Here is a 25,436-nt window from a genome sequence, read left to right on the forward strand (position 1 = left end):
ATAATGCCAAACTTGTTATAGCACTGGAATTCTGCAAAATAAATGTTGGTATTAAATCAAGGGTCCACTGTAATTCATCAACACACAAGTAGTAATCATTATAATATCAGTATGAACCGTCCTTTGTGAACAGAGTTGAAATTATTACAATAAATACATGCTAGTTACAGCCTTTTTTTCAACAACAGTGACCAATGAACAAATTTCAAAGTGAAAATTTTCTTACTGAAAAGAGAGCAGCTCTTTTTCTGTTATGTACCATTCTGAACATTTGTGAGCTTTAACTGTGAACAAAACAAAAAACAAATTATTCATTGATCAAAGTGGCACATTAATTCTTCAGCAAAACAAGAAAGAAAACATTTTACACAAACAAACTTCAATAATCAAATCCAAAAAAAATCAGGATTAGAAGTCAAAATTTGTACCAGCATTTCTAATAACTGAACAAATATGAGAATGTGTGTGAACCTAATGCGAGGTTTGTTTCTTATAAATGCATGTTAGGTGTCCACTTAGTGCTGTCTTCTGTATTCTTAAGCACACAACCCTGTGTGTGGTTTTGCTTGTTGCCTAATACATGAATTTTTTTAAAGGCCTGACTGCTCTCCGTGGAGAGACTTTTTTAAATAAGAGATTGGTTCCCATTCACGTCTTGAAGTTGGAAAACTCCACAGAAAGTAAACTTCAGCTACCACCACTATGCAGTTAGTGAGGTTCAGACCTGGGTCCTAACAATGTTGAGTCCATCATGATGCCCGCAACACGACTGTATAGCCACAAGTTCTACCACTGCACCACATGGGCCTTTTGTGACCAGGGCTAAAAAAATCCCAGAAAATTGGCCACTCAGGCAACTCAACAAATATTGATTAAGGTGACAAAAATAACCTTTGAGAGAAAATTAGACTATAGAAACTCTGTTTAAAAGTTCTATGTTGAAATAAAAGTTGAGTTCTTTCTGATATAAAGCGCAAAGAACAGTATTAGGTTCTGAAACAGCTGCTTGGACTCATGGTGAACAACTAAAAAATTCCTTTGAATAAATTGATACTATTACAAATGCACACAAAGTTTCGCATGTGTGCGTTGTGAGCAGTTGTTTGCAAAAATTCTTTAGAAGAAATGCTTTTTGATGCAGAACAACTTTACATCAAGTAACGCTATAACTATGATTATTGTTGGGGGGGGGGGGGGGAGAGAATTGATTTTATTGCCTCCTTCACTGTAAAATTTGATAATTTCAAACAGTGATTTGTTTGCTGGAGTTGGGAACAAGGATCCAGGGGGTGAACAATCCCACTTCCCTTATGTAACAGCCAATCCACGCTTGTCGTTAGATAAGGAACGTGCTAAGGAAAATTCCTTATTCAGTCTGTGGCACTACTTGTCTTGTACAATTTTTATATTTTTATTATATTTTTTATGCCACTTACTAGCTAGGCATTATCTAGTGTGTTCTTGTATTGGAGTTCAGTCTGGCTCCAACTGTCGACCGAACATGTCTTAAAAGTCTCTTCTATTAAATAACTAAAAAAAGAAAGGAGTCATGACTGTATGTTTCCGAAATAACAACCAGACACATTCACCAGCACTGGCATCACCATAGTACTGGTGACCCGCGTAAAGCAGATGTTTGACAGCCACGAACTCGAAAGCAGACGAAAACAAGTACTCTTTCTCGCTTCGTAATATGCGACTTGCTGCATTTTTTTTCCCTGTGTGTGGTGCGTTTGCTGACTGATTGAGGGGGCATCTCCTCAGTTCTCTTCCTGGATTGTGCTGAATTTTTTTTTTGGATATGCCGAACGCTACCGAAGAAACAGGTATGTCTTCTGAATTAGAACTTTCGCGTGTTTCTTTTCGCGCGCCTTCGATTTGGAAATCCGATGTCGATCTTTGGTTTCTTCAGATTGAATCGAACTTTAAAATTGCCGGAATTACTGATCCTAAAACGCAATTTCACTGTGTTGTGACAGCTCTCAATGTCGAAGTGTTATCATATGTTAGCGATTTGATCAGAGCTCCTGTTAGATGATTCTTACAACCAGTTAAAAACACGCATTTGTCAACAGTTTTCACTGTCGGAAACTTCCCGCTTACGAGTTCTACTCCAAGAGCTCACTCTTGGGGATAGGCGACCTTCTCAGTTGTTGCATGAGATGCATACATTAGCTGGCAAGAAAATTTCAGATGAAGTGCTTAAAACCCTTTGGTTACAACGTTTGCCTATCCATACACAGCAGATACTTTCTGTTAGTAAGGATACATTGCCGGATTTAGCAGAAATGGCAGATAAAATTACCGAAGTCACTGGACACACACCGACTATTTCTGAGGTCAGCCGTAATGAAACCATCAGCTTGCAATCACTTCAAAGTCAAATTTTGACTTTGACCGCTTATCCCGCTATAGAGAGAAAAATTTTAACAAAAAGGGAAGAGTTCGTTCAAATTCTCGGTCTAGAGAGAGGTCTAGTGGTGATGGTACACCCAAACGTGAACCTTATTGTTGGTACCATTTCAAATTCGGTCGAAAAGCATCAAAATGCATTAAACCCTCTGATTGGTCGGAAAACTAACTGGCCCATCTGTTTTGGCGACAGCAGGTGATGGCCGGCATTTAGTTCGCCTTTTTGTTCATGATCGAAAATCTGGTACTGGTTTTTTAGTGGACACAGGCGCTAGAATTTCGGTTTTCCCACGAGATACACAGGTACATAAAGCAGCAGATACAAACTTTTTGCTATACGCAGCTAATGATACTAAAATTTCTACGTATGGTTGCAAATCTTTATCAGTGGATTTAGGGTTACGCAGACTATTTAGATGGTCCTTCGTTATAGCTGATGTTAATCGCCCGATATTAGGTGCTGATTTCTTAGAACATTATGGTCTATTAGTTGACGTAAAAAAGTCTCGTTTGATTGACAGTTTGACTTCACTTTCAATCAAATGTAGCAATGCCAGTTGCCCTACATTAGGCTTAAAGACCATTAGTGGAGATTCGCCCTACTTGAAAATTTTATCTAAATTTCCTAATCTAACGAATCCTTCTATGCTTGGGGCTACTTCTAAAAAACACTGCGTTACACATTGCATTACTACTAAAGGTTCTCCTGTCTTTACCAAAGCCCGCAGACTTTCTCCAGAGAAACTTGCTATTGCAAAGCGTGAAGTTCAAACGCTAATGGATCAGGGCATACTGAGACCTTCAAAAAGTCCATGGGCAAGCCCGATACACATTGTTCCTAACTTATGTTTTTCACAAAGTTAATGATAACAGCTCTCCCAGACAACGACGTCATTTAGAGTATATATCACAATTTTCTACGGACATTCGTTACATTCAGGGTGAGCGAAATGTTGTAGTGGATGCTTTTTCCAGATTATCCGAAATTAATTTAACTGACTCGATTGATTACGCAGCTATTGCTACTTCACAGAGTACAGACGCTGAATTAACAGCCCTCCGACAACCAGGTGGGGTGCTCGATATAAAACCTATCAAATTCAGTCCTCAGGGTACAGAACTTTTTTGTGATTTATCCACTGGAATTATCCGTCCCTACGTACCAGAAAAACACCGATATCACGTGTTTACGGTCCTTCATAACCTCGCCCATCCAGGCGTTAAATCAACTGTAGACCTTATTCGTCAACGATTTGTGTGGAGTTCAATACGCAAGGATGTCACACGATGGACCAGGGCGTGCATCGAGTGCCAACGCTCAAAAGTGCATCGCCACACTCGATCTTCCATCGGTGCATACCCTTTGCCCCAATGCAGATTCTCACACATTAACATCGACATTGTTGGTCCTCTTCCTCCTTCTCGGGGTTTCACCTACTGCCTTACCTGTGTGGATCAATACACCAGGTGGGTAGAGGCTTTCCCGATGGAAAACCAAAAAGCAGAAACTGTCGCAGAGACATTCTACTCTGGCTGGATTAGCAGATTCGGAGTTCCGGAATCGGTTACCGCCGATCAAGGGAGACAATTCGAAAGTGATTTGTTTCGCGCATTCGTTCGTTTTCTTGGAACTCAGAAAACACGCACGACAGCCATCCGTCCTCCAATGCCATCGTTGAAAGATTCCACCGGCAGCTCAAAGGTGCCATACGCTGCCATGCCACGGAACGTTGGACTGAAGTGTTACCTACCATACTTCTGTCCATCCGAGCCAGCATCAAACCGGACATCAACACTTCTGCTGCCGAGATGGTTTACGGATCACCATTGCGCCTACCTGGTGAATTCTTCTGTAGTTCCGACCCTCAGCCAACACAGCCGGAATTTCTACGTGCTTTACGAGATCACATAAACACTTTACATCCGATCCAAACTTCCAGGCATGGGACTCACAACGTTTTCGTTCATAAAGAACTTGCTGTTTCTTCCCATGTGTTCGTGCGGCTGGACACCGTACGAAAGCCCCTTCAACAACCATATTTGGGGCCATATGAAGTGATTGAACGATCTCCAAAAGTATATACAGTGAACATGAAAGGCAAACTAGCGAAAATCTCAATAGACCGATTGAAACCAGCATTTTTGCTTGATTGCACTTTTAATGAGCAATCACCGTTCACTGAACCGAAACAGCCTTATGTAACTCGATCAGGGCGTACGGTTCGTATAAGAATTCCTTAACATTATTCTTATTTGCATATTTTTTGAAATTAATAATATTATTATTTTTGTTTTTTGCAACATTTTTTGAAAATTAGTATTATGTTTTGCAAAAAATTTTTCATTTTTCAATGTTCTTATATGTATATTATATATGTCTATTATCTATTTTAGTAATCGTTTTTGCATATACATACATTTACTAATTTTTGATCATTTGTAATTTATTTATTTTTGTTCGACTATTAATTTGTGCATATGAATATTTCATTACTTTTGAAAACATTTTGGTATTGCGTATTTTTTGAATTTTTCGAACAAAATCTTTTTTTTGCACATGTCAATGCCATATTAGTTGCCGTAACTATATTGTCATATCGTCGTAACTATATTATCATATTTTGTACATTGTGCCATATGCCGTCCTTCAGACTCGTGGGGGAGTACTGTGGCGCTACTTGTCTTGTACAATTTTTATATTTTTATTATATTTTTTATGCCACTTACTAGCTAGGCATTATCTAGTGTGTTCTTGTATTGGAGTTCAGTCTGGCTCCAACTGTCGACCGAACATGTCTTAAAAGTCTCTCTCTCTTCTATTAAATAACTAAAAAAAGAAAGGAGTCATGACTGTATGTTTCCGAAATAACAACCAGACACATTCACCAGCACTAGCATCACCATAAGTCAAACCTAGTTAATGAGTCACTCTTGGGAGAGCAAAAATATGACTTAGTAAGTGGAGTGACTCGTTAAACGGAATAAGCCATAGCTTGCCAATTCCTGCCTGAGGACAATTGGGACTTCCAAAAAGTGATCCGGTAAGCAGAGTGATGTGTTAACCGGGTGGCGTACTAACGAGGTTTGACTGTATATAAGTAGCACTCTCTCCTTTACGTTGAGCATTGTCTTTAGGATCATGTGACAGGTTGTGGAGGAAAAAAATGGTCTTTCAGTTCATTCGTTTGTTTCTACGGTTCAGCTCACCATTCAACCAATCAACGCAAAGCAAAAAGTTTACAACTACTACTACGTATTAAAAATTGATATTTCTTCAACATTGGTGGCAACAATTACTTTATTTTCACATATTTTTTTTCTTTTTTTACATTGGCATGCGCAAGTTTCCTCTCATTTTTAATAACTTTCTTATAATAAGATATTTTTATAATTTTCTTACTGGATATATAGATATGTTTTAGAGACAATTTTCAAGGTTTTTTTATTACAAATTTTAAATTACAATTTTTTCTGAAAGATTATAATTTCAACTTCTCATGACATATTACGAGTTAGAGGTTAATACAGCAAGTGTCATGCTCAATCATGGGGGGGGGGGGGAATATTGATTTTTTCCAAGTCTATGAATTTAATGCTCATGTTTTAATGTTAACAATTTTCTCACTTAGGAAAATGTAAAGATTTCTTATCCATCCATCAAGTCTTGTCATGTTGGAACTGTAGCTATCCCCCCATCCCCTTATATAAATTTTTGGCAAATATTATTTGATGCTATATATTTTGATATTACTAGAGCCATGTCATTCTTCACCATATCTTGTAATAAAATTTTAGTTTCTTTCCAATACTCCAATCATTTCATTAAATTTTTTGACAACACAAGTTATCAACTGCGGTAGATCCTGCTTATGTTTTTCAAAAAACGGCCATGAGAAACTTTGTAAGCAAGAAAACACATTGAACAGGAAATTTTGACGAGTCGACAAAAATAAGTAATTCTAATGGGAACGCTATTCATTTTAGGATTTTTTAATCAAAAAATAAATAAATTATAACTCTGGTTCAGATAAATCAAAATCAACACTTCATTCCACTGAACTGTTTACATGTTCAGTGAAATGAAGTTTTCTATGCAACTAATTCTAGATTTATTGTAGTACAAAAATGTAACATTCATAAAAAAAATTTCTAATTACAATCACAAAGAAAACAAAAACTCATTTAATGATTATGATCATGAATAAATTTATTAGATAAATGTGTGTACAGTATTTCATACACATATATGATTGCGGCTGCACATGAATATACATATAGGTGCTGGTTAATAGAGTTGTTGCTCAAAAAACAAGTTCTAGTTTTATACTGGTAGGCCATAACTTGTGTCATTGTATTCAACATTTTTACCTGAAATGATACGGGGAGAAAGGGTAAATTGTATGATAGTTTTGAGTATTGAACTTTGTGCGCGTCATAAGAAATAATAATTCCAAAGACAAAAATGAAGAAGATCCAACTTACCTGCTAAAATCTATGGTTAAATCCATCAGTACACTCCATGAGCACAGACTTCTATATTCAGGAGGGATGTAATGTCTTCATTTTGTGACTCTCCTTTCAGTAAATGGTCAAGAACCTAATAAGCATTTCAAATAGTATAAAATGAAGTACCAATATATATAAATAATAGTACCAAACATATTTCAATGTATCAGAGGTGTGATGGAATAATATAACATGTTAGTTGTCAACTTAAACAATTTGTCAACAAACTGCTAGTACTAAGCTACATATACAAGTGATAAATATATTTCTGAGGAATTTCTAATTGATATGTCTTGGAAAGTTACTGAAAGTTTTTGTATCCCTAGCAAATTTATTGCAATATATGAGGTTTGCATGTTTCATGTTCAACATACTACCATCTATTTTCGATACTGAAAGTGATGATTAGGTGCTTGAATTTTTGTGTTCTTTGACTATTATATTAAAGGTCAATCTGTTCTCTGTGGATAGATACATATATTTCAGCCACCTTGTTGGGCATTTTGTCTGTTGTAGCCTTTGTTTTTGTGTGTATATATATTTGTTGTAACATAATTTATGACACTCTTGAGACAGTGCAAAAATATGTATCAACACAGAAATATAAAATGTGACCTTATTGATATAGTCCAAACATAATACATTTTTATTGTAATACATGTTTTCCATGTTTATATGAACGAATTTAATATTTACAAATATAGCTTGCCTACACGATCATCTCGCTATCTGTACACAGGGCCGGAACTAGGGGCAATTGCCCCGGGTAGCAAAATTTAAAAGGCAGCAATTTTAGGGGGGAACAAAAAACACTGTTATAAAATTATTGAATTTTGAAGTTGTAGGGGCGGCAAAAATTCTAGTTATGGCCCTGCGAGTACATATGTTACAAAGAGGTCAGTCAGTAGGATTTTTTCCCCCAAAGCCTCGAGTATTTATAAAACATCAACATTCATTTAAAATGAGTGAAATGTCATGCTAAGAAAAATAAAAAAAATTGATTTTATATCATAAGTTAACACTTACCTTCCACTTAACAGCAACTCTTGTCTTCATCTTTGGCTAAAACTCCTCGCATAGCTGGATGCATTTTTCGTTAACCTAAATATATTTTCTCTTTTTAAATTAAATGCGTGTATCAGGCATTAATAGCACAGAAAAAAGGAGAATTTTTTAAAATAAAAAATATCTCCCATCTGAGCACACATCACGCTGCCATTACAGAGAAAAAATTATCGAAAGCCCTCTCGTTACAAGCTAACAAAAGGGGCTTCTTTGTCATTATCGTTATACGAGGGGAAAAAATGTGCTTATTTAGGGAAAGGCGAGAGCAGTGTGCAGAAATTTTCCCTTTTTTGTTGAATAATGACAAACAGTGCACGTAAGGAAAAAATTGGTTCTAAGGAGGACAACAGGATTGTTCAACCAAGGTTCCAACCCAACCTTGATAAATGGGGCATGGGACCTGAAGTCAAACAAGGCTTTAGACTATGGAAGGTAATAAAAAATAAAATAAAAACATATATATACACAGAGATGTCAAATACCTGGAATTTTGGAAAAGGATGCATAAAAATTTTGTTCATGCATCCTGGAGGATGCGTTTTTTCCTATTTATAATAAGAAGAAAAAAAATAGAGAAGGGAAACCTCCCCACCTTTTGTTCCTACAATATTGCAAATGCGTTTAAAAAAAAAAATCATAATGGATTGGAGCGCTTGATCAAATTGTAAAACTTTCCTGAGATCGTGGAAAAAACCGAATCTGTAAAAACTCGACCTTGAATACATTAAACTTCAAATGCACGCATTACCAGTTTGGAGGATAGATGCAGGGCTGTAACTGGAAGAGGGAAGGGACAGGCAGGTCTAGTGTCCTGGGCCCTGGACTAGAGGGGGCACCAAATTCCCCCTTTATAACTGCTTCTTCTACATTATATGGGTGTGCCAAAATGTGTACTTGTCCCGTTTGAGAAAGTATCTAGTTGCGGCACTAGATAGATGACACCACCTACTGAACACAAAACATGCCAAATGCTGGGCACACACACATACGCACACTGTTAAGTTTCTCCATCACAAATCTGACATAGCTTCCATATTCAAGTGTTAAAATATGTGGCAGTTAAATGGTGACAGATCAGAGTGGTGTACCATCAGAGAAGGAAAATAAAATCATTTTACCAGGAAAACCAAAATATGAATAGGGAATCCGAAGATAAGTGTCTGAGAGAGAAGAGCAATAGAATCTAATTTGCTATCACTCACGTGTGTGCATACTTACTCAGAAGTATTTCTTCGACCGAATTTAATGGATTTTCCAACAATTTCTGAACACTCTTCCAGTCAATTGGATATATTTCATACCCTAGGCTGAGGAGGGAACAGGCTTGATCATCTGTTAGAAGTGATATATTACTTCTTTGTACTACTCCTATAAATTAAAAAAATTAATATTTCAAACTGGATCACAACTCATTTTTTCTTTTTTGGAAAATCAAATAGCAGCTACTGCAGTTGAGGAAATAGAGTGACACTAGTGAGTTGAAAGACCCCATAGCAAGTTAAAAATTAGAAAAATCATTCACTATAACAAAAAAAAAATTTTTCTTTAAAAATACCAGTTTTACCTTCCTTCTATGTGTTGAATTAGACATAGACTCCTATCATGGTATATGCTCCTTGTTAAAATTACTCTGAGGTACTTAAAACAAAGAGTGGACACTGAAAAGTAAATTTTTGTAACCTCCTTTTTATATTTTTGGGTTTCCCTACTATGCATCGAGACAATCTCAGCAGGTAGTACATCTCATGAGAGGTATCAAGACGACACCATTTTCCTTACGTACATGTTTCTCAGCTACACCACTATAAGCTTCAATTTGTATACAAAGGCGTAGTTCTTTCCTGCTAGGCTGCCTTTGTGATCTGACTGCTTGCTGATGGTGTGCTTGGAGTTTTCATCTCAGGAAGTGACCTGCTAAGCCATTGCTGAGATCTGTGAAAACAGGTGAATTGAACTTCTATTCCCTGAGGAGCGTCTCCACCAGAAATTACCTATGTTGAATTACTGTCAGATAGATTAATTGTACCATCTTGTCACATCTGACTAACCTGCCATTCTTGTTATCTGACACACCCTACTCCTGCCATTCATCCTTGTCATATGGAACTGTCATTCTAAGTGGAACCTACTAACTTTTCATTGACCTGTGGACCCCACGGATTCATTGCAACCTAGCAGACACTACAAACTTGTTGTCATTTAGTAGACATTACAGACTTGTTACCTTTATCAACTGGACCCTACAGACATACTAGACTGATTTGCAAAACCTTGTCTTAAAAAAAATAGTTGCTTCATTAACTTAGGTGGCCTCCTTTATATTTCCTGACTTAGGTGGAAAGACGAAAAAATTTTCTGTTCAGAATTAAAAATTTTTTTTTTTTACAAATTGTTTTGTTCAATTGTCAATGTGTCTTTGCCTGGTCATATACAGCAACGCACACAAAAACCCTAACGCTGTTTTTAAATTGTAGACAACAGCAGAATGTGTCTGTTAACAAAAGCACATTGTTGACATTTAAACAGATTGACAATCATGCAAAATCAGTTTTGATCATGATTTAACTGGTTACGTTGTAGGAGAGTGTTGAACCATTTAGGACACACCCTATTTAGAATCGAGATTGAGTACAAGAAATTCCAAGTTGCACTTTTCGAAGGAAGGGATTGTGATTTTTTCAAGTCGCTAAAATCGTTGATAACAAGGTTAATTTTGTCATAACAGCAAAAGAGGATCACACTAGGGAATGGTGGAATACCTTTAACAATACTTTTTTTTAAAGTTAATGTACGATAAGTATACCATATCGCGCCTGCTGTATAGCTGACCGAATTATTTTCTCATCTTTTGTTGTGGATCTCTCAACATGGTTCGTTTCTTCATCCTCCATCTAAAAGACCATAAATGAATTAAAAATTACTACACAATTTTTTGTAATAACAAGTAAAAAGTAGTTTTCTTTTCTGAGAAAGCAAATAACTTATCAAGTTTCCAAACATAGGAAAGATTTTCAGAGACACAAAGACTTTCAAAGACATGAACTGATGAAATACTGACCATGGACTTTGTCTGTAAGTAACAGTTTTTTCCCCTTAACAACTTCATCACCATTTGTACCGGATACCTAATTTTTTTTCTCTGCAAAGACAATAGAAAAACTTTCTACAGGGCGATTCAGGAAAGATGGGGAAAACTTTAAGAGATGATAATATACATCAATACAAACAATTTTCATCAAAGAAAGCATAGTCTAACATGAAATGCAAACGCACATTCCGCAACGGTTGCTCTGCAAACGTTAAAAGGGCATTCCTGTTGAAATTTACTAGGAGAAAAATAACACCATGGATGTAAATGCAACCTGGGGAATAAGAATAAATTGTATGCAAATCTGTGTCACAGTGAATGAAAGGTGCAGATGTCATCCCGTACGTTACAACTGTTAGAACGGTTGCATGCTGGAATATCACCACAAGGGCTGGCTTTTATTCACTATGATGCAGATTTGCACATGGTTTCTTCTTACCCAGGTTATATTTGCATGCATGGTGTTCTTTTTCTCCCGATAAATTTCAACAGGAATGTTGTTTTAATGTTTATGGAGCGGCCATTTCGAAACACGCTAGCGCATTTACATTTCATGTTAGACCATGCATCCTTTGATGACAATTGTTTGTATTGGTTTTTTCAAGTTTTTTTCAAAACTTTCAAGTTTCCTCCCTACCCATCTTTTCTAAATCACCTAGTATATTATTATTTCCTAACATTGTCATTAATGCTCTTTTGTCTTTTCATACATTTACCCTGTTTTACATATTTTCGCCTCCTTCTGGGATCTGATGTTTACACAGATGATTGTACAGTGCCACCTCGGCTAATGAAGATAATTAGTTCAAGAATCACATTCATTAGCCAAACAAAATTTGAAGTTTTATAAAACATGAAGCACCAGAAAAAATGAAAATACTCACTGGAGGTTGAAATGAACTTCACAATTGGATGAAAGAAAATTTAAAGAAAGATTAGAATCTCAACATATCTTTTATTTTACACTATGTACAGATGGAAAAATAAGTTCCTGAATATCCAGACTATGCGGTTTGGTATAAAGATTCTTGCTGTATGCACTGAAATAATTTAAGTCTGAGGTTTTTAATTTTATTTTTTAAAAATTCATTTCCTATTAGCTTAATTATTCATTTTACATGAAATGGTTCACCTTTCTGAAAAAGAAAAGTGTATCTGGAAAGCGATTCCGAGGTGGAAATAAATTAATCTTGCTCAAGTTATACAGCTACTCATTGGATTTATTTTAGTTGGCACAAAAATTTTGTTCACAACACAGGTGTTATATGTTATGCATGGGTCCATATAAACTAAAATGTTCATTACATGAATCCATATTTGTTAACCAAGATAGAAAAAATTCAAAAAATTAATAAGCATTCGCTAGCCCAGGTACCACTGCATATTTGTTTATTGTAAATAAAAATTTATCAATTATTATTTTAACTTCAATGTAATAAAATATGTTGTATACTTTCAAAATGCTTTTCTCCGTGTTTTCTTTCATAGCTTTAGCATCTTTTTTCACCTGCAGTTCTTGAACCAGCACGAAAGGAAATAGTACCATTACAGTTTTATTACCTGAAAAAAGAAGCATTTTAAAACTAGGATTAGTTTTTTCCCCAGCATTACTTATGAAATTACAAAAACTGCAGGAAACTCTCATACACAATGTTAAATTTTTTTAAATTTGCACATCAAATATTGGTAGACTATATATATTAAATAGACACTATATATTTATTAAATAGACTATATTTAACTGCACTCTATATTTTCTGCTCTCACATTTCAAGTAGCATTAGACTGAAAGTTTTAAAACTTCTTGACTTACTGAATTATCATGTTATTGTGTACCAAAGATTTTTTCATTATCTTTCTTGGCATCTGAGATATGACTCGACATATCTAGAAAGACGGTAGGTAAGTCACAAGGGCGTAGCAAGGGGGGGGGGGGACTTGGGGGTCTGGTCACTCCCCCCCCCCGAAATGTGAGAAAATGACAGAAAAAAGGGAAAAAGATGGCCAAATTTATTGTTCTGTCACTTTGGTCCCCCCCCCTTCGAACGAAACTTCTGGCTACGCCCCTGGTAAGTCACATTGATCCCCTGCACATATTTTAGAACGTATTCATCGCATATTACAATTGCATTGTCACAATTGATCTTTGTGTGATGAAAAATTTTTAAGTACAGTTCAAACCTATTGTAGCGTTCCCGTTATAGCTCAAAAGTGTGATGTCATTCGAGTTTTTACTATTGGAATTTTTTTTTAAATTTTGATACCTGCCTAAGATGCCACCTGGATGCACCGTACCCCTTGCACCCTTCCTTCAACTGCCCCTGCTCTTGGGAGAGCAAAAAGTATGACCTTGTACGCATAGTGACTCATTCAACAGAGTAAGCCATGGCCAGATTCCTGTCTCCATATTGATGCATTCATGCAGTTATTCAAACAAGTTGTTATGAAAATTGATTACTGAACTTTTACTTAATCAATTAATGTTTATTTGCTACATAGGTAATTGAAGCCGAGGCGTACACATTACCAAGACGCAAATATAATTCAACTAAGAATCAGACAAACTGAACGTGAACATGCTTCTCTGTGTAAGTCAGCGAGTGATACAGTATATATGAAAGATCTTCGTCACGAGTTGGGGGGAAGGAGAGTTTAGTTCCAGTCTCAAAGTCAAACCAAAACCAAAGATGTTCTTCGTTTTGCTGTAAACAGTGTCCGCCTCAGTACCCTCCTTCCAGTGACTAACGACACAGTCTGACAACATTATTCAATCTGACAGGATAGCGCACCTGTCTTCCGGAACGTGTGAAGCGGTCTGGTGGTTTCGGAAGCACATTAATTTTGGGACACACTGTATTCGAAATCGTAGTTGTAGCATCCTCATTTACTGTGAATGCAGGTTTTATTTGATCGATACATACATTTGTTGGTTTTTGTGAAAATTATGAAACTAATTCATAGTCAAACACATTGACTGGGCGCAGGGAATCCCGTAATATAAGTTTAATTGTATAGAGAGATAGACAGATACAACCGTACAGTATGGCCGCGTAAACAAGACTGATAGTTGCCACTCATATCAAAAGTAAATTGTACAAGGTAAACACAAAACAGAAGAGTTGCCATTCTTTAAACCAGCAGAATATAAAACTTCAACACTCCCACCAATTCTATGGTTTACAGGTAACATATATATAAAACAAACATTGTCAAAAATACAGTATATATATAATCATGAAATTTTCACATTGAGCATATTTCGCAATTTTTCAAACCTCTCTTTTGGAAGGCGTTTGGTGAAAATATCGGCTATTTGATCAACTGATTTAACATATTTCACACAGATGGATTTATCCTCATATTTTTCTTTTATGAAATGGTACCTAACGTCTATGTGTTTAGTTCGCTTATGAAATACCGGGTTTTTGATGAGTTTTATGGCACTTTGGTTATCAATGCACAAGGGTACTCCATCGGCATTAATAATTTCACCAAAATCCTTGAGAAGTTGAGTTAACCACAGAGTTTCTTTCACAGCTGTCGAAGCAGAGATGTATTCCGCTTCTGTGGTTGATGTAGACACAACTGATTGTTTTTGGGTAGCCCATGTCACAGCTCCATCGCTAATCTTGAACACATATCCTGATGTCGATTTTCGAGTGTCCACATCATTCGCAAAGTCAGCGTCGGAATAACCAACCAAGGTTGATTCATCACAGCTCTGTTGTGTATACTCTATTCCGTACGATGATGTACCTTTCAGATATCTGAAGATTCTTTTGACGGCATTCCAATGACAAAGTCCAGGATTTTCTTGGTACCTGCTCACGATATTAACAGCAAACATTATGTCGGGACGAGTAGTGATAGCTAGAAACATTAATGTCCCAACTGCTTCACGGTAAGGTACTGAACCTTTTTCAAGTGGTGTTGAGTCTGCAGATATTATAGCATTGGGATCCGCAGGAACACTCACCGGATTTGCATTCTCAAGAGAGAATCGTTTCAGCATTCTATGAATATAACTTTTCGAATGGATGAAGATGGAATTTTTCTTCTCAATGAACTCTATTGTCATTATAAAGTTTTACATAGTGATTTTTTTTAATTATCTTCATGTTCCTGGTAGCCAGTACACCTTCCGACAATAAATTTCTTTTTAGACCAGGGACATATAATACTTCATGGATCTCCCCATTATTCCATGTACCATTCACGAATTTCTTAATCAAAACCTTACCTTTACCAAGAACGGGTAATTCAGTGTTGTTGCCGAGCTTAATTTGACCATCTGCCTCTTGATAATCACTAAGACACTTTTTAATACACGTCATGTGAGCAGATGCGCCACTGTCAAGAATCCACTCATTTTCACCCAATTGAAGAGCACTGGAGACACTTTCAGCACTGAGCAAATCATGATTCACATCGGTAAAATTGGACGCACCATCATTTTCGGACGAACGACGATTGAAGTCGTGCTTTCGTTGTTTACATTCGGAGGCATAGTGCCCTTTCCTTCGGCAAGAATAACAGATCACTTTCGACTTGTCGAGCCGCTTTTCGGATTTTTCATGACTCTGATAGTTCTTGTTTTTCGACGAATAGTACTTTTTCGGCTTAGAAACTGAGACACACGCAGTTTCACTTTGTTCGTTGCGCGAAATCGAAAGCTCTTCATCGATGAGACGTGCCGTTAGATTGGTGACCGTTTGCTTACTTGAATCCATAGACAACCAGGCTTGACGAAAGTTTCTGTATTTTGTCGGCAAAGTACTTAGAATTTTCGTTGTGATTGTAACATCACTCACCTCTTCACCGGCATCCGTGATTTGACGAGCGAGGTTTTCAACTTTCGCTATATACTCCACAGCTGACTCGCTGCTTTCCATTTTCAGCTGATGAAATCTGTCCAGCAATAACATTTTGTTGAAGGAGGACTTTTGCTGATAAATCGAGTCTAGTTTGTCAATCATTTCTTTCGAGGAACGACAGTTCTGCACCAAGGATATCTGGGTCATCTCCATCGCCGAGGTGATAACAAACATCGCTGTTGCGTCAGCTTTCTCCCATCGTGCGAGGGCAGGACCTACATCCGGTTTAGCATTCTCGCCTACAACCACGTCGTAGACTCCTTTAGCTTTCAAAGCACAGTTCACCAAGAACTTCCATTGGGAATAATTCAAGCCGTCGAATTTGTTGATTGACGAAATCTCAACTGCAGCCATCGTGGTAATCGAAACGTAAACTAACGGATTCGGAAACTAGAACTTGTTCACAAAGAACATAAATCCCTCAAAACTTACAATTAACTTGTCAACAGGGGCTGGGGACATAACCTGTGAAAATTATGAAACTAATTCATAGTCAAACACATTGACTGGGCGCAGGGAATCCCGTAATATAAGTTTAATTGTATAGAGAGATAGACAGATACAACCGTACAGTATGGCCGCGTAAACAAGACTGATAGTTGCCACTCATATCAAAAGTAAATTGTACAAGGTAAACACAAAACAGAAGAGTTGCCATTCTTTAAACCAGCAGAATATAAAACTTCAACAGTTTTCCATCTATCAGTTAAGTTCTTTTCTTTTCTGCTGATCAGCGGAAATGGTCCAGAGTAGGGTGCTTGAAGCGATGTTCTCAACCTGTCATGTCTGATAAATACATGAGAACAGGTGTTTAATGCTTTATGTACGAACACATTATTTTTGTTATGAGAGCTTGTTGGCTTCGGTCTTAATGCTCTCATGTATTCCCTGAGGTTTTCGATGAACATGGACGGATCTTGAATTTTGTCACTCGAATCGTAAAAATCGCCAGGAAGACGCAAGGAAGCACCGTAGACAAGCTCAGCTGGTGTTGCACCTATATCTTCTTTCAGTGCTGAACGAAAACCGAGAAGAATGGTTGGAAGGACTTCTGTCCACTTGGTGGTGTGGTGAGCCATAATTGCAGCTTTTAATGGATGGTGAAAATTTTCGATTAGCCCATTTTGCTTTTGGGTTGTACAGTGATGTTCGCCATTTTTCCACACCTAGAAGAGCAGCGAGCTAAGACATTAGTCTTGACTCGAACTGTCTGCCTTGATCAGTTGTTATGCGGTCTGGTGTGCCGAATCGGGAAATCCACTCCGAGTAGATTGTCTTTGCTACTGTTTCAGCGGTAATATCTGAAATCGCATATGCTTCCGGCCAACGTGTTACACGGTCAATTAAAGTTAAACAATAAGTTTTCCCGTTTGATTCCGGCAAGGGTCCCACAAGATTGCAATGAATATGTTAGAATCGTGCAGTTGGCAGTGAAAATTTTCCTAATTCTGATTTCGTGTGGTTGTGAATTTTAGAACGTTGGCAATCAATGCATTGGCGTGCCCACTCACGAACATCTTTATTCATAGACTGCCACACGAAACGGTTGCGTATAAGGTCAACAGTACTTCTAATACCTGGATGAGAAAGGCAATGTAAGCTTAGGAAAACTTGTTTGTGAAATTTAGCAGTGACATAAGGTCTTACTTTTTCAGTTGAAAGATCGCAATATATTTGAGAATTTGAATTGGGCAATTGAATTAATTTCAATTGCAACCCAGTATTAGTGTCTGAAATGAGTTGTTTCAGTTGTTCATTTGATTTTTGATCATTACTGAGTTCATCATAATTAAGAGACTGGGGGGCAATAACCTCACTTATGCGCGATAGTGCATTGGCAGCTTCATTTCGCTCACCTTTTAGATACTCGATATCAGTAGTGAATTCTGATATGTAAGAAATCCACCGTGTTTGCTTATTCGAGTAAGTTTCCGTTACCTTACGAAAAACGTATGTTAATAGACGATGATCTGTAACAATTTTACAGTTTCTAGCCTCAAGCATGTGTTTAAAAAATTTAACAGACTCATATATAGCTAATATATATGAGTCTAATATATATATAAGTTCACGGTCAAAACTTGAATATTTCATTTGTGTAGGTGTAAGACGTCTTGAAAAGAATCCCAGGGGTTTATATTCTAAATTCTGCATTACACTTAAGGTAGCTCCAATTGAAATTTCGCTAGCATCACAATGAAGTATTAACTTATCTTCATTTTCTGGAAACACTAGCGAAGTAGTGTTTAGCAAAGCTTCTTTTGATTTTTCGAATGAATCTAACAAATTTTTAGACCATGTAATGTGAGATTGATCATTTTTCTTTTTAGACCCTTTTAATAGGTCAGTTAATGGTGCTAGTACTTCAGCAGCATGTGAAATGAATTTCCTATAGAAATTTAGTAACCCCAAGTATTTTCTGAGTTGCACCAGATTTTCTGGACGTGGATAGTTCATTATAGCTTTTACCTTGTCGAACACCACCTGCTGATATTTCAAGACATCGTCTAAATAACTGACAGTAAAATCGAGACTTTTCAGTACCTCATTCATAAATCTTTGAAATGTCATTGGTGCACATTTCAGACCAAATGGAAGATATAAAAATTCAAAACTACCAATGGGAGTAGTAACGGCAGTTTTTGGTACATCGGATTCATTTATCGGAATATGATAGTATGCCCTTACTATATCAATTTTGGAAAATATTTTCTTTCCGTGCAGAACATTAGTTATGTCATGTATATGAGGTAATGGGTACCTATCTGGGACAGTTATAGAGTCAAGCGACGATAATCACCACAAATTCGGTACGTTCCATTTGATTTCGGAACTACATGAATTGGGGAAGCCCAAGGTGATTTTGATGGGTGACAAATTCCATTATCAATCAAATATTCAAATTCTTGTTTAACTGCTTGTAATATTTTTGGATGCAGCCTTCTAGGTTTACAGAAAATTGGACTTCCGTTTGTTTCAATAAAATGCTGAGTGTTATGTTTTGGAGGACGGGAAAACTGCGGTATTGGATTTGCCAAACTTGGAAATTGTTCAAAAATTTTATGATATGGTGATTCACCAACAATCAATTTCACTATGGGTACTGCAGCATTGGACAGTACACCTTTTCTTTGCATGTTAGTGATAGAGTCAATTAATGCTCTATTTTTTAAATCCAACACGAGTCCGAAATGTGATAAAAAATCAACACCAATAATAGCAGTATTGACTTTTGCAATGAGGAAAGTCCAATGAAAATTTCGACGAAGCCCTAAATTTAGCTCTAATGTTTTTTTCCGTATGTTGGAATTTTCGTGTTGTTGGCTGCATAGAGAAAATGTGAAGAATTGTCCTTCACATTGGGTGACACTGGAATGCAAGACATGTCACTACCCGAATCAATTAAAAAATTACAATTTGTCGCTTTATCATATACGTAAAGTCTACATTTAGTAGGACCTGCTGCTGCACCGGAAAAAGTATGCTGTAGCGATGCAACAGCGTGCTTTAGTTTTTTGATTTGTATGTGCACGGCTGGTGTAGTATTGAAATTACGATTTCTAAAATTACGGCTGTTGCTTCGGTAGCGAGAATGAGTACGCCCTCTTGAATAATTTTCATTTTTAATTTTCGTTGACAAATCTGCAATTTGAATTTTTAATTGTGATATTTCACTACACAATTGTGCAATATCAGATTTCACAGAATCTGATGAAGGGCCTGACTGTGAAGAAATCGCAGAAATACTTGTATTGGTCGTATTTCGGAAATTTTATCGGCTAGTGTGGCCAACTCAGTTAAATCCGCAGTTGACACTGATAAAATGGCCTGAGAGTTCAAAGGTAACCTTTCCATCCAAATAGTTTTTAGAAAATCTTCAGTTACTGAATTTCCTGCCAGCTCTTTGTTTCAGTAGAGAGGATGGCTTCTTATCCCCAAGAGTCAATTCAGACAACAGTTTGCGGATTTGTATCGATTTAGAATCTGTAAATTCAGCAATAAGCCTTTGTTTAAGTGCTTCGTATTTGTTTTCGGCTGGTGGATTAAGCACCAAGTCTGAAACCGAATGAAGCGAGTCGGCATCTACAGCTGCTAAAACAGTGTTATATTTCGTTATATCGGAAGTTATTTGTGCTACTGCGAAATTAGCTTCCACTTGCACGAACCATAAAGCAATATTATTTATCCACATTGGAGGTAATTTACAAGATACCCTTGTGACCACCGTGGGATCTGTACCGTCATCCATCTCGTAATAACAATAACGAAATAGATGGGGGAAAACGAGGATAAAATTCCAACTATAAAATTATTTTATGCGAACAATATTAGAATTTTATAAGAAAAAAAAATATATAAAGGCCGGAAGATTAGCGAAAACAGTAGCTCACCGTGAGAAGATTCCATCATGCCAATGGAAAAAGAGGGAAAATAATCCAGAGCTTGGAGATACGACCAAAAAGTTTATTCAGAAGGTTCCGTTCATTTCAAAGTCACCACTGAAGCCGAGGCGTACACATAACACAAATTTATTAAACATTTTAACACAAATTACCAAGACGCAAATATAAGACAACTAAGAATCAGACAAACTGAACGTGAACATGCTTCTCTGTGTGAGTCAGCGAGTGATACAGTATACATGAAAGATCTTCGTCAGGAGTTGGGGGGGGGGGGGAGAGAGGAGAGTTTAGTTTTAGTTCCAGTCTCAAAGTCAAACCAAAACCAAAGATGTTCTTCGTTTTGCGGTAAACAGTGTCTGCCTCAGTAATCATGAATTTGAAAAATGCAACATTACAATTAAATTTTTCAGTTTTTAAAAATTTGCAAATTTTTCCACATATTTATGGAAACAAAAGTATTATTGTCTTGTATGGCAGTTTAATTTGGTTGGAACATTGTAAATGAGATTAAAATATTATTTGAGTTAGAAAAAAAAAAATTTTTTACAGAAAAAAAAAACCACTGATGAGTTTTGTTTGCATAGAATTGGTAGTTGAAGAAGCGATCCTTTTCCCCAAAGAAGATAGAAATTGAGTCTCGGTCTGTTGACTTCACGGTTCCGATACAAATTTTCTTAACACTAGACAGACGGGTCTGTGTGATCCCACACTCTTTCTGCTCAAGTACATATATATAAGAATTGTGATATACTTAGCCATTGCAAAGGCTAATGGATATGCATAATTTTGCTATCATGTTGTGGCAACAGGTCTCTTTGTTTACAACGCTTGTGTGTTTCCAGCCAGCAAGCTGTTCAGCATGTTCACTCCAGTTTTATAGATCTCCACTTTGAGAGTATTAAATAATCTGTTACTAATAGTATTAGACTACAGTTCCTGAGATCTTATTTATATTAATGGCAAAAAGGAAGTGTTCCAGTAAAGGTAAATAAATCGAACCTTGTACTCACTGAAAAAGAAACAGATAGTTGCAATGTCGAAATTAGGTTAGTTGGTCAGTTGCCGATTTACAATGATGCCAATGAAGATTTTAACCAGTGCATCAAAAGGTTCGAGCAGTATTTGCTGGCTAATGAAGTGGAAGATGGAAAACATGTGCCAATGTTGATCTCCATGCTCTGCGCAAAAACCTATAAACTGCTTCGAAACTTGCTAACACTGCATCTAACCAAAGACTGAGTGTGAAGAGCTTGTCAAATTGCTTCAAGAACATTTTCGTCCTGTACCATCGCCGTAAGATTCAAACTTCAGACTAAATCAGAATGCAGGTGAAAGTATCGCAAAGTATTTGGTGGAATTGAAACAGCTTGCATCAACATGCGTTTTTTTGGACGAGGCTTCATGGGATAGATTTGTTTGTAGTATTTGCTGTGAGGCAGGATTGGTAAAAAACCAAAAAACCAGGTTTTTTTGGTTTAAACCAGGTTTTTTGGTTTAAACTGGTTTTTGTTTTAAATAGTATTAACATTAAAAACAATAAAATTTCTGAAACATCATTCAAACTTCTAATAATTAATTGAAATAAAATGTTTATTTATGTAATTAACACTATTCCCAAATTAATTAATCAATAAATATTTCTTACACATTTTAACAAAAACCAACCTATCCACACATTGATACTGTGGAAATGCCGAAATGATGTGGTTGCACAAAATAGTTTATACTACTGCTTGCCAAGTACAGCATCATCTACTTGCACTTTTTTTTCTTTTGCAAAAGAAATTTCCATTGCTTCAGAAGTATCCATGCAAATTTTCAAGTCATTCTGATCAGTACTTATTGTATAGTTTTGGAATCAAAACTTTAATTATAATCACCTTGTATATAGCTGATTATTTTTCATAAATCTGTAACTACTACTCTATACAGTAGAACCTGATTAACTGGGCCTAACAGTGAAAGTATTAAAAAAAAAAAAAAACTATTGAAGATTAAGACTGAAAGATATACTACTTCTTATGGGAAAGAAAATTAAAATGTCTGTGAGATAATGTAACTACTAATACACTAGTCTTTGTTCTTTAGGGACAGCTGGTGTCTTTTTTGGATTATGAGACCACCTGCCCCTGGCATGATGGTGTTACTACTGTTGCTGCTTCTTTGTGAAGGGAAAAAGAAACCCTGAAGAGATAATACACCACTACATTTAGATGTGTGATGCAATCCTTATTCATGAATTTGCTAAAGATAGAGCATCAGAATGTAGACAAAGATTAGAAAATGTGGTAAGAATGAGAAATTTTGGCTTCTGTATATAACTTTAAATAACTAAGATACTTCATATGAAAAAAATATATACATTCAGGCCACACTTTTATGAGACTTTTTGAAAAAAAACCACTTATACTATCTTATGCCATTTAGATATACCATCAAAATATACCCCAAGAATATAAAATGTGGTAAAAATGAAAAATTTTGGCTAATAATGAACCAATATGATACTTTTCAAGGAAAAAAAAATTATATTTAGGCCACTTTTATCTGATTTTTTGACAAAAAAAGTTTAAATTTAAATCAAACAACCCTGCTGTGAGGCAACTCAAACATGTCTACTGGCAAGTAAAGATTTGAAAATTGCAGATGCCATTGACATAGGCTGTAGCAATGGAACTCACTGAAGAAGGTTCCAGTAACATCAAGGTTACAGCAGCTGGACTCTCATTAAATGTAAACAAGTGGGAAAATCGACTTTTCATCAAAATAAACCAAGATGGAGTAAAAGTGTTCCAGGTGACAAGGCAAGTTCTCAGAAATGCTATTGGTGTGGTGCGTCACACAGTGCCAAAAAGTGTAAGCACAAAAATGCTAGGTGTCATACCTGCAATAAAATTGGACATATTTCTCCAGTCAAAGCAGAAAAGTTTCTCTGCTAAAATGATATCTACTGCAGATAAACTGGACACTGAAGAGTATAATTTATTTTCAGTAAATTCAATTAATAAATTGAATGAGGAATCTCATTTCTTGGTTAACGTACAGATCTGTGGTAAACAATTAGAAATGGAGTTAGACACTGCAGCTATGTAGCTATTATCTCCGAGTGTTGGCTGAAGAAAAATTTATCTCGTGTTGTTCTCAGATTTACAAATGCATTTCTTAAGGACTACAATCGAAATCTTATCAATGTTTCCCCAGGAGGTGATTGTAGATGTCACCTATGAGAAACAGACTTCCAAGTCTTGGGCTATAAGTGTCGAAGGCGATCTACCAGCATTGTTTGGAAGAAACGATAAGATGTTTCAAGTTAAATTGGCACAAAATCTTTTCTATACACAAAGGGGATGGCTTGGGTGATCCTGCCAAGAGGTTGACTGATAAATATTACAAGCTTTTAGAGGAAAGTTGTGAACCAATTAGACATATCAAGGCAGCATTTAAAATGAAAGAGGATGTTCAGCCAGTTTTTTTTCTTTAAATAACGTTCTGTGCTTTATTCACCGAAGACGAAATTGGGCAAAGAAATTCACAAATCCGTACAATGTGGAGTTTGGACATTTGTGGAGCATTTCCAGTTGGGCAACACCTCTTGTGATCGTGCCCAAAAAGAATGGTGATGTTCGACTCTGTAGTGATTTTAAAGTCACTGTGAATAATGACCTTAATCAAAATCAATATCCACTGCCTACACAGCAGGATTTGTTTTCTACTCTTACTAGTGGAAAGTATTTTTCAAAGTTGGACTCGAGCCATACTTATCAACAAATTGAACTTGATCAATACTCTCAAGGATGTCTTACTATCAACACTCATCTTGGTTTAGTACGTCCATCGAGATTGTTGTATGGCATAAATAGTGCATCAGCAATTTTTCAATTGTCGATTAAAAAGATCCTTCACAGTGTACAATGAGTGATCTATTTTCAAGATGATATTTTAATTACTGGTAATACAACAAATGCACATTTGGAAACATTACAAAAGGCATTTCAACGATTTTCTGACTATAATGACAAACTTAATTTGTTAAAATGTAGTTTTTTGCAAGAAAGTGTAGAATTTCTTGGCCATATAATTGACTGTCAAGGTATTCATCCTACTGATGAAAGGATTAGGTGCATCAAGCAGATGAAAGCTCCTACTGTTACTTAACTCAAGTCATTCTTAGGTCTCTTGAACTATTAATACTCAACGTTCATTAAAAATTTTGCTATGCTATTGGGCGTGTAGTGCTTTCTTATCCGTATACATGGCAAACCCTCCTCATGCTCCTGGTGATTGCTAAAAAAAGGAAAAAGTCAGTTGGAAATATATCCCGTATTTATATAAACATGTGTCTTCCTTCTCGTTATATTTCTTTTGTAAATATTAAATTAAGTTTTGATTGTGCTTTGAGATTTTGATTTGCCGCTGTGGTGGTCGAGTGGTTATAGTGACGGACTCGCGATGCGAGGATCCGGGTTCGAACCCCACAGTGGTGGTCGGCTGAAGTTGGTTTTCTGTGGTTCCCAACTTCAAGGCGCAAATGCGAGCCGATATCCCGTTAAAAAGTCTCGCCACAGAGAGCAACAGTCCTACAACGATAAATAATTCAATCATAACACTTCACTCATAGTTAGAAAAAAAAACTAGTGGCAGATGGCAGCACTACACATATCAAGCATTACAGCGAAACAACAAAACTTCACGTCAGGTTTCACTACACGTATACGCACATTCCCGCATGTACCGATTCGTTGGGGGGTTCCGCGGGGGGGGGGGGCATGTGTGGTGTAGTAGTAGTAGGTAGGGCCTCCAAAAAAATGGCTCGGGGATCCATGATGTTCTTAAGTCAGCCATCTCGTTGGGCAATTTGCCTGTTGTGGCGTTGTATTTGTATTTATCTTGTTGATCTTGTGATCAAGCATTTGATCACTGGTGACCTCTAGATGTGTTTACATTTTGTTTTCATACCTTGTGCTTTCTATTCGTAAGCTCTTCAAAGATGAATATTTTTTAATCTCCTAGTGTTTGGATTTTTTTTTTCAAGCCTACTCGTTTTTATCCAATATAGACACGTTCTTGGAAATTCAAGGTGAGGAATAA

At 36.5% G+C, this 25,436-nt stretch overlaps 1 protein-coding gene and 1 long non-coding RNA gene across 3 annotated transcripts in view; both read right to left on the reverse strand.

The window, feature by feature from the left end:
• LOC149081426 (uncharacterized) overlaps positions 1-25,436 on the reverse strand; it is a 191,939-nt gene that overhangs the window by 52,495 nt on the left and 114,008 nt on the right. For both annotated transcript variants that reach the window (XM_089238360.1, XM_089238358.1), the window contains 5 exons: positions 12,525-12,631; positions 11,042-11,122; positions 10,787-10,874; positions 9,202-9,351; positions 227-284 (listed from right to left, as the gene is read on the reverse strand). In XM_089238360.1, coding sequence (XP_089094486.1) covers positions 227-284; positions 9,202-9,351; positions 10,787-10,874; positions 11,042-11,122; positions 12,525-12,631 — 484 coding nt within the window. The remainder of the gene's footprint in view (positions 1-226; positions 285-9,201; positions 9,352-10,786; positions 10,875-11,041; positions 11,123-12,524; positions 12,632-25,436) is intronic.
• On the reverse strand, positions 6,686-8,557 carry LOC149081427 (uncharacterized). Its single transcript, XR_016193364.1, has 3 exons — positions 7,945-8,557; positions 6,895-7,009; positions 6,686-6,780 (listed from the first exon to the last, which is right to left on the reverse strand). It is a non-coding gene; the product is annotated as an uncharacterized LOC149081427 (long non-coding RNA).

This window comes from Pholcus phalangioides, unplaced genomic scaffold, assembly GCF_987345545.1.
Source record: "Pholcus phalangioides strain wild (caught in Gottingen) unplaced genomic scaffold, Ppha-v1.0 ptg000010l_1, whole genome shotgun sequence".
Lineage (NCBI taxonomy): Eukaryota > Metazoa > Arthropoda > Arachnida > Araneae > Pholcidae > Pholcus > Pholcus phalangioides.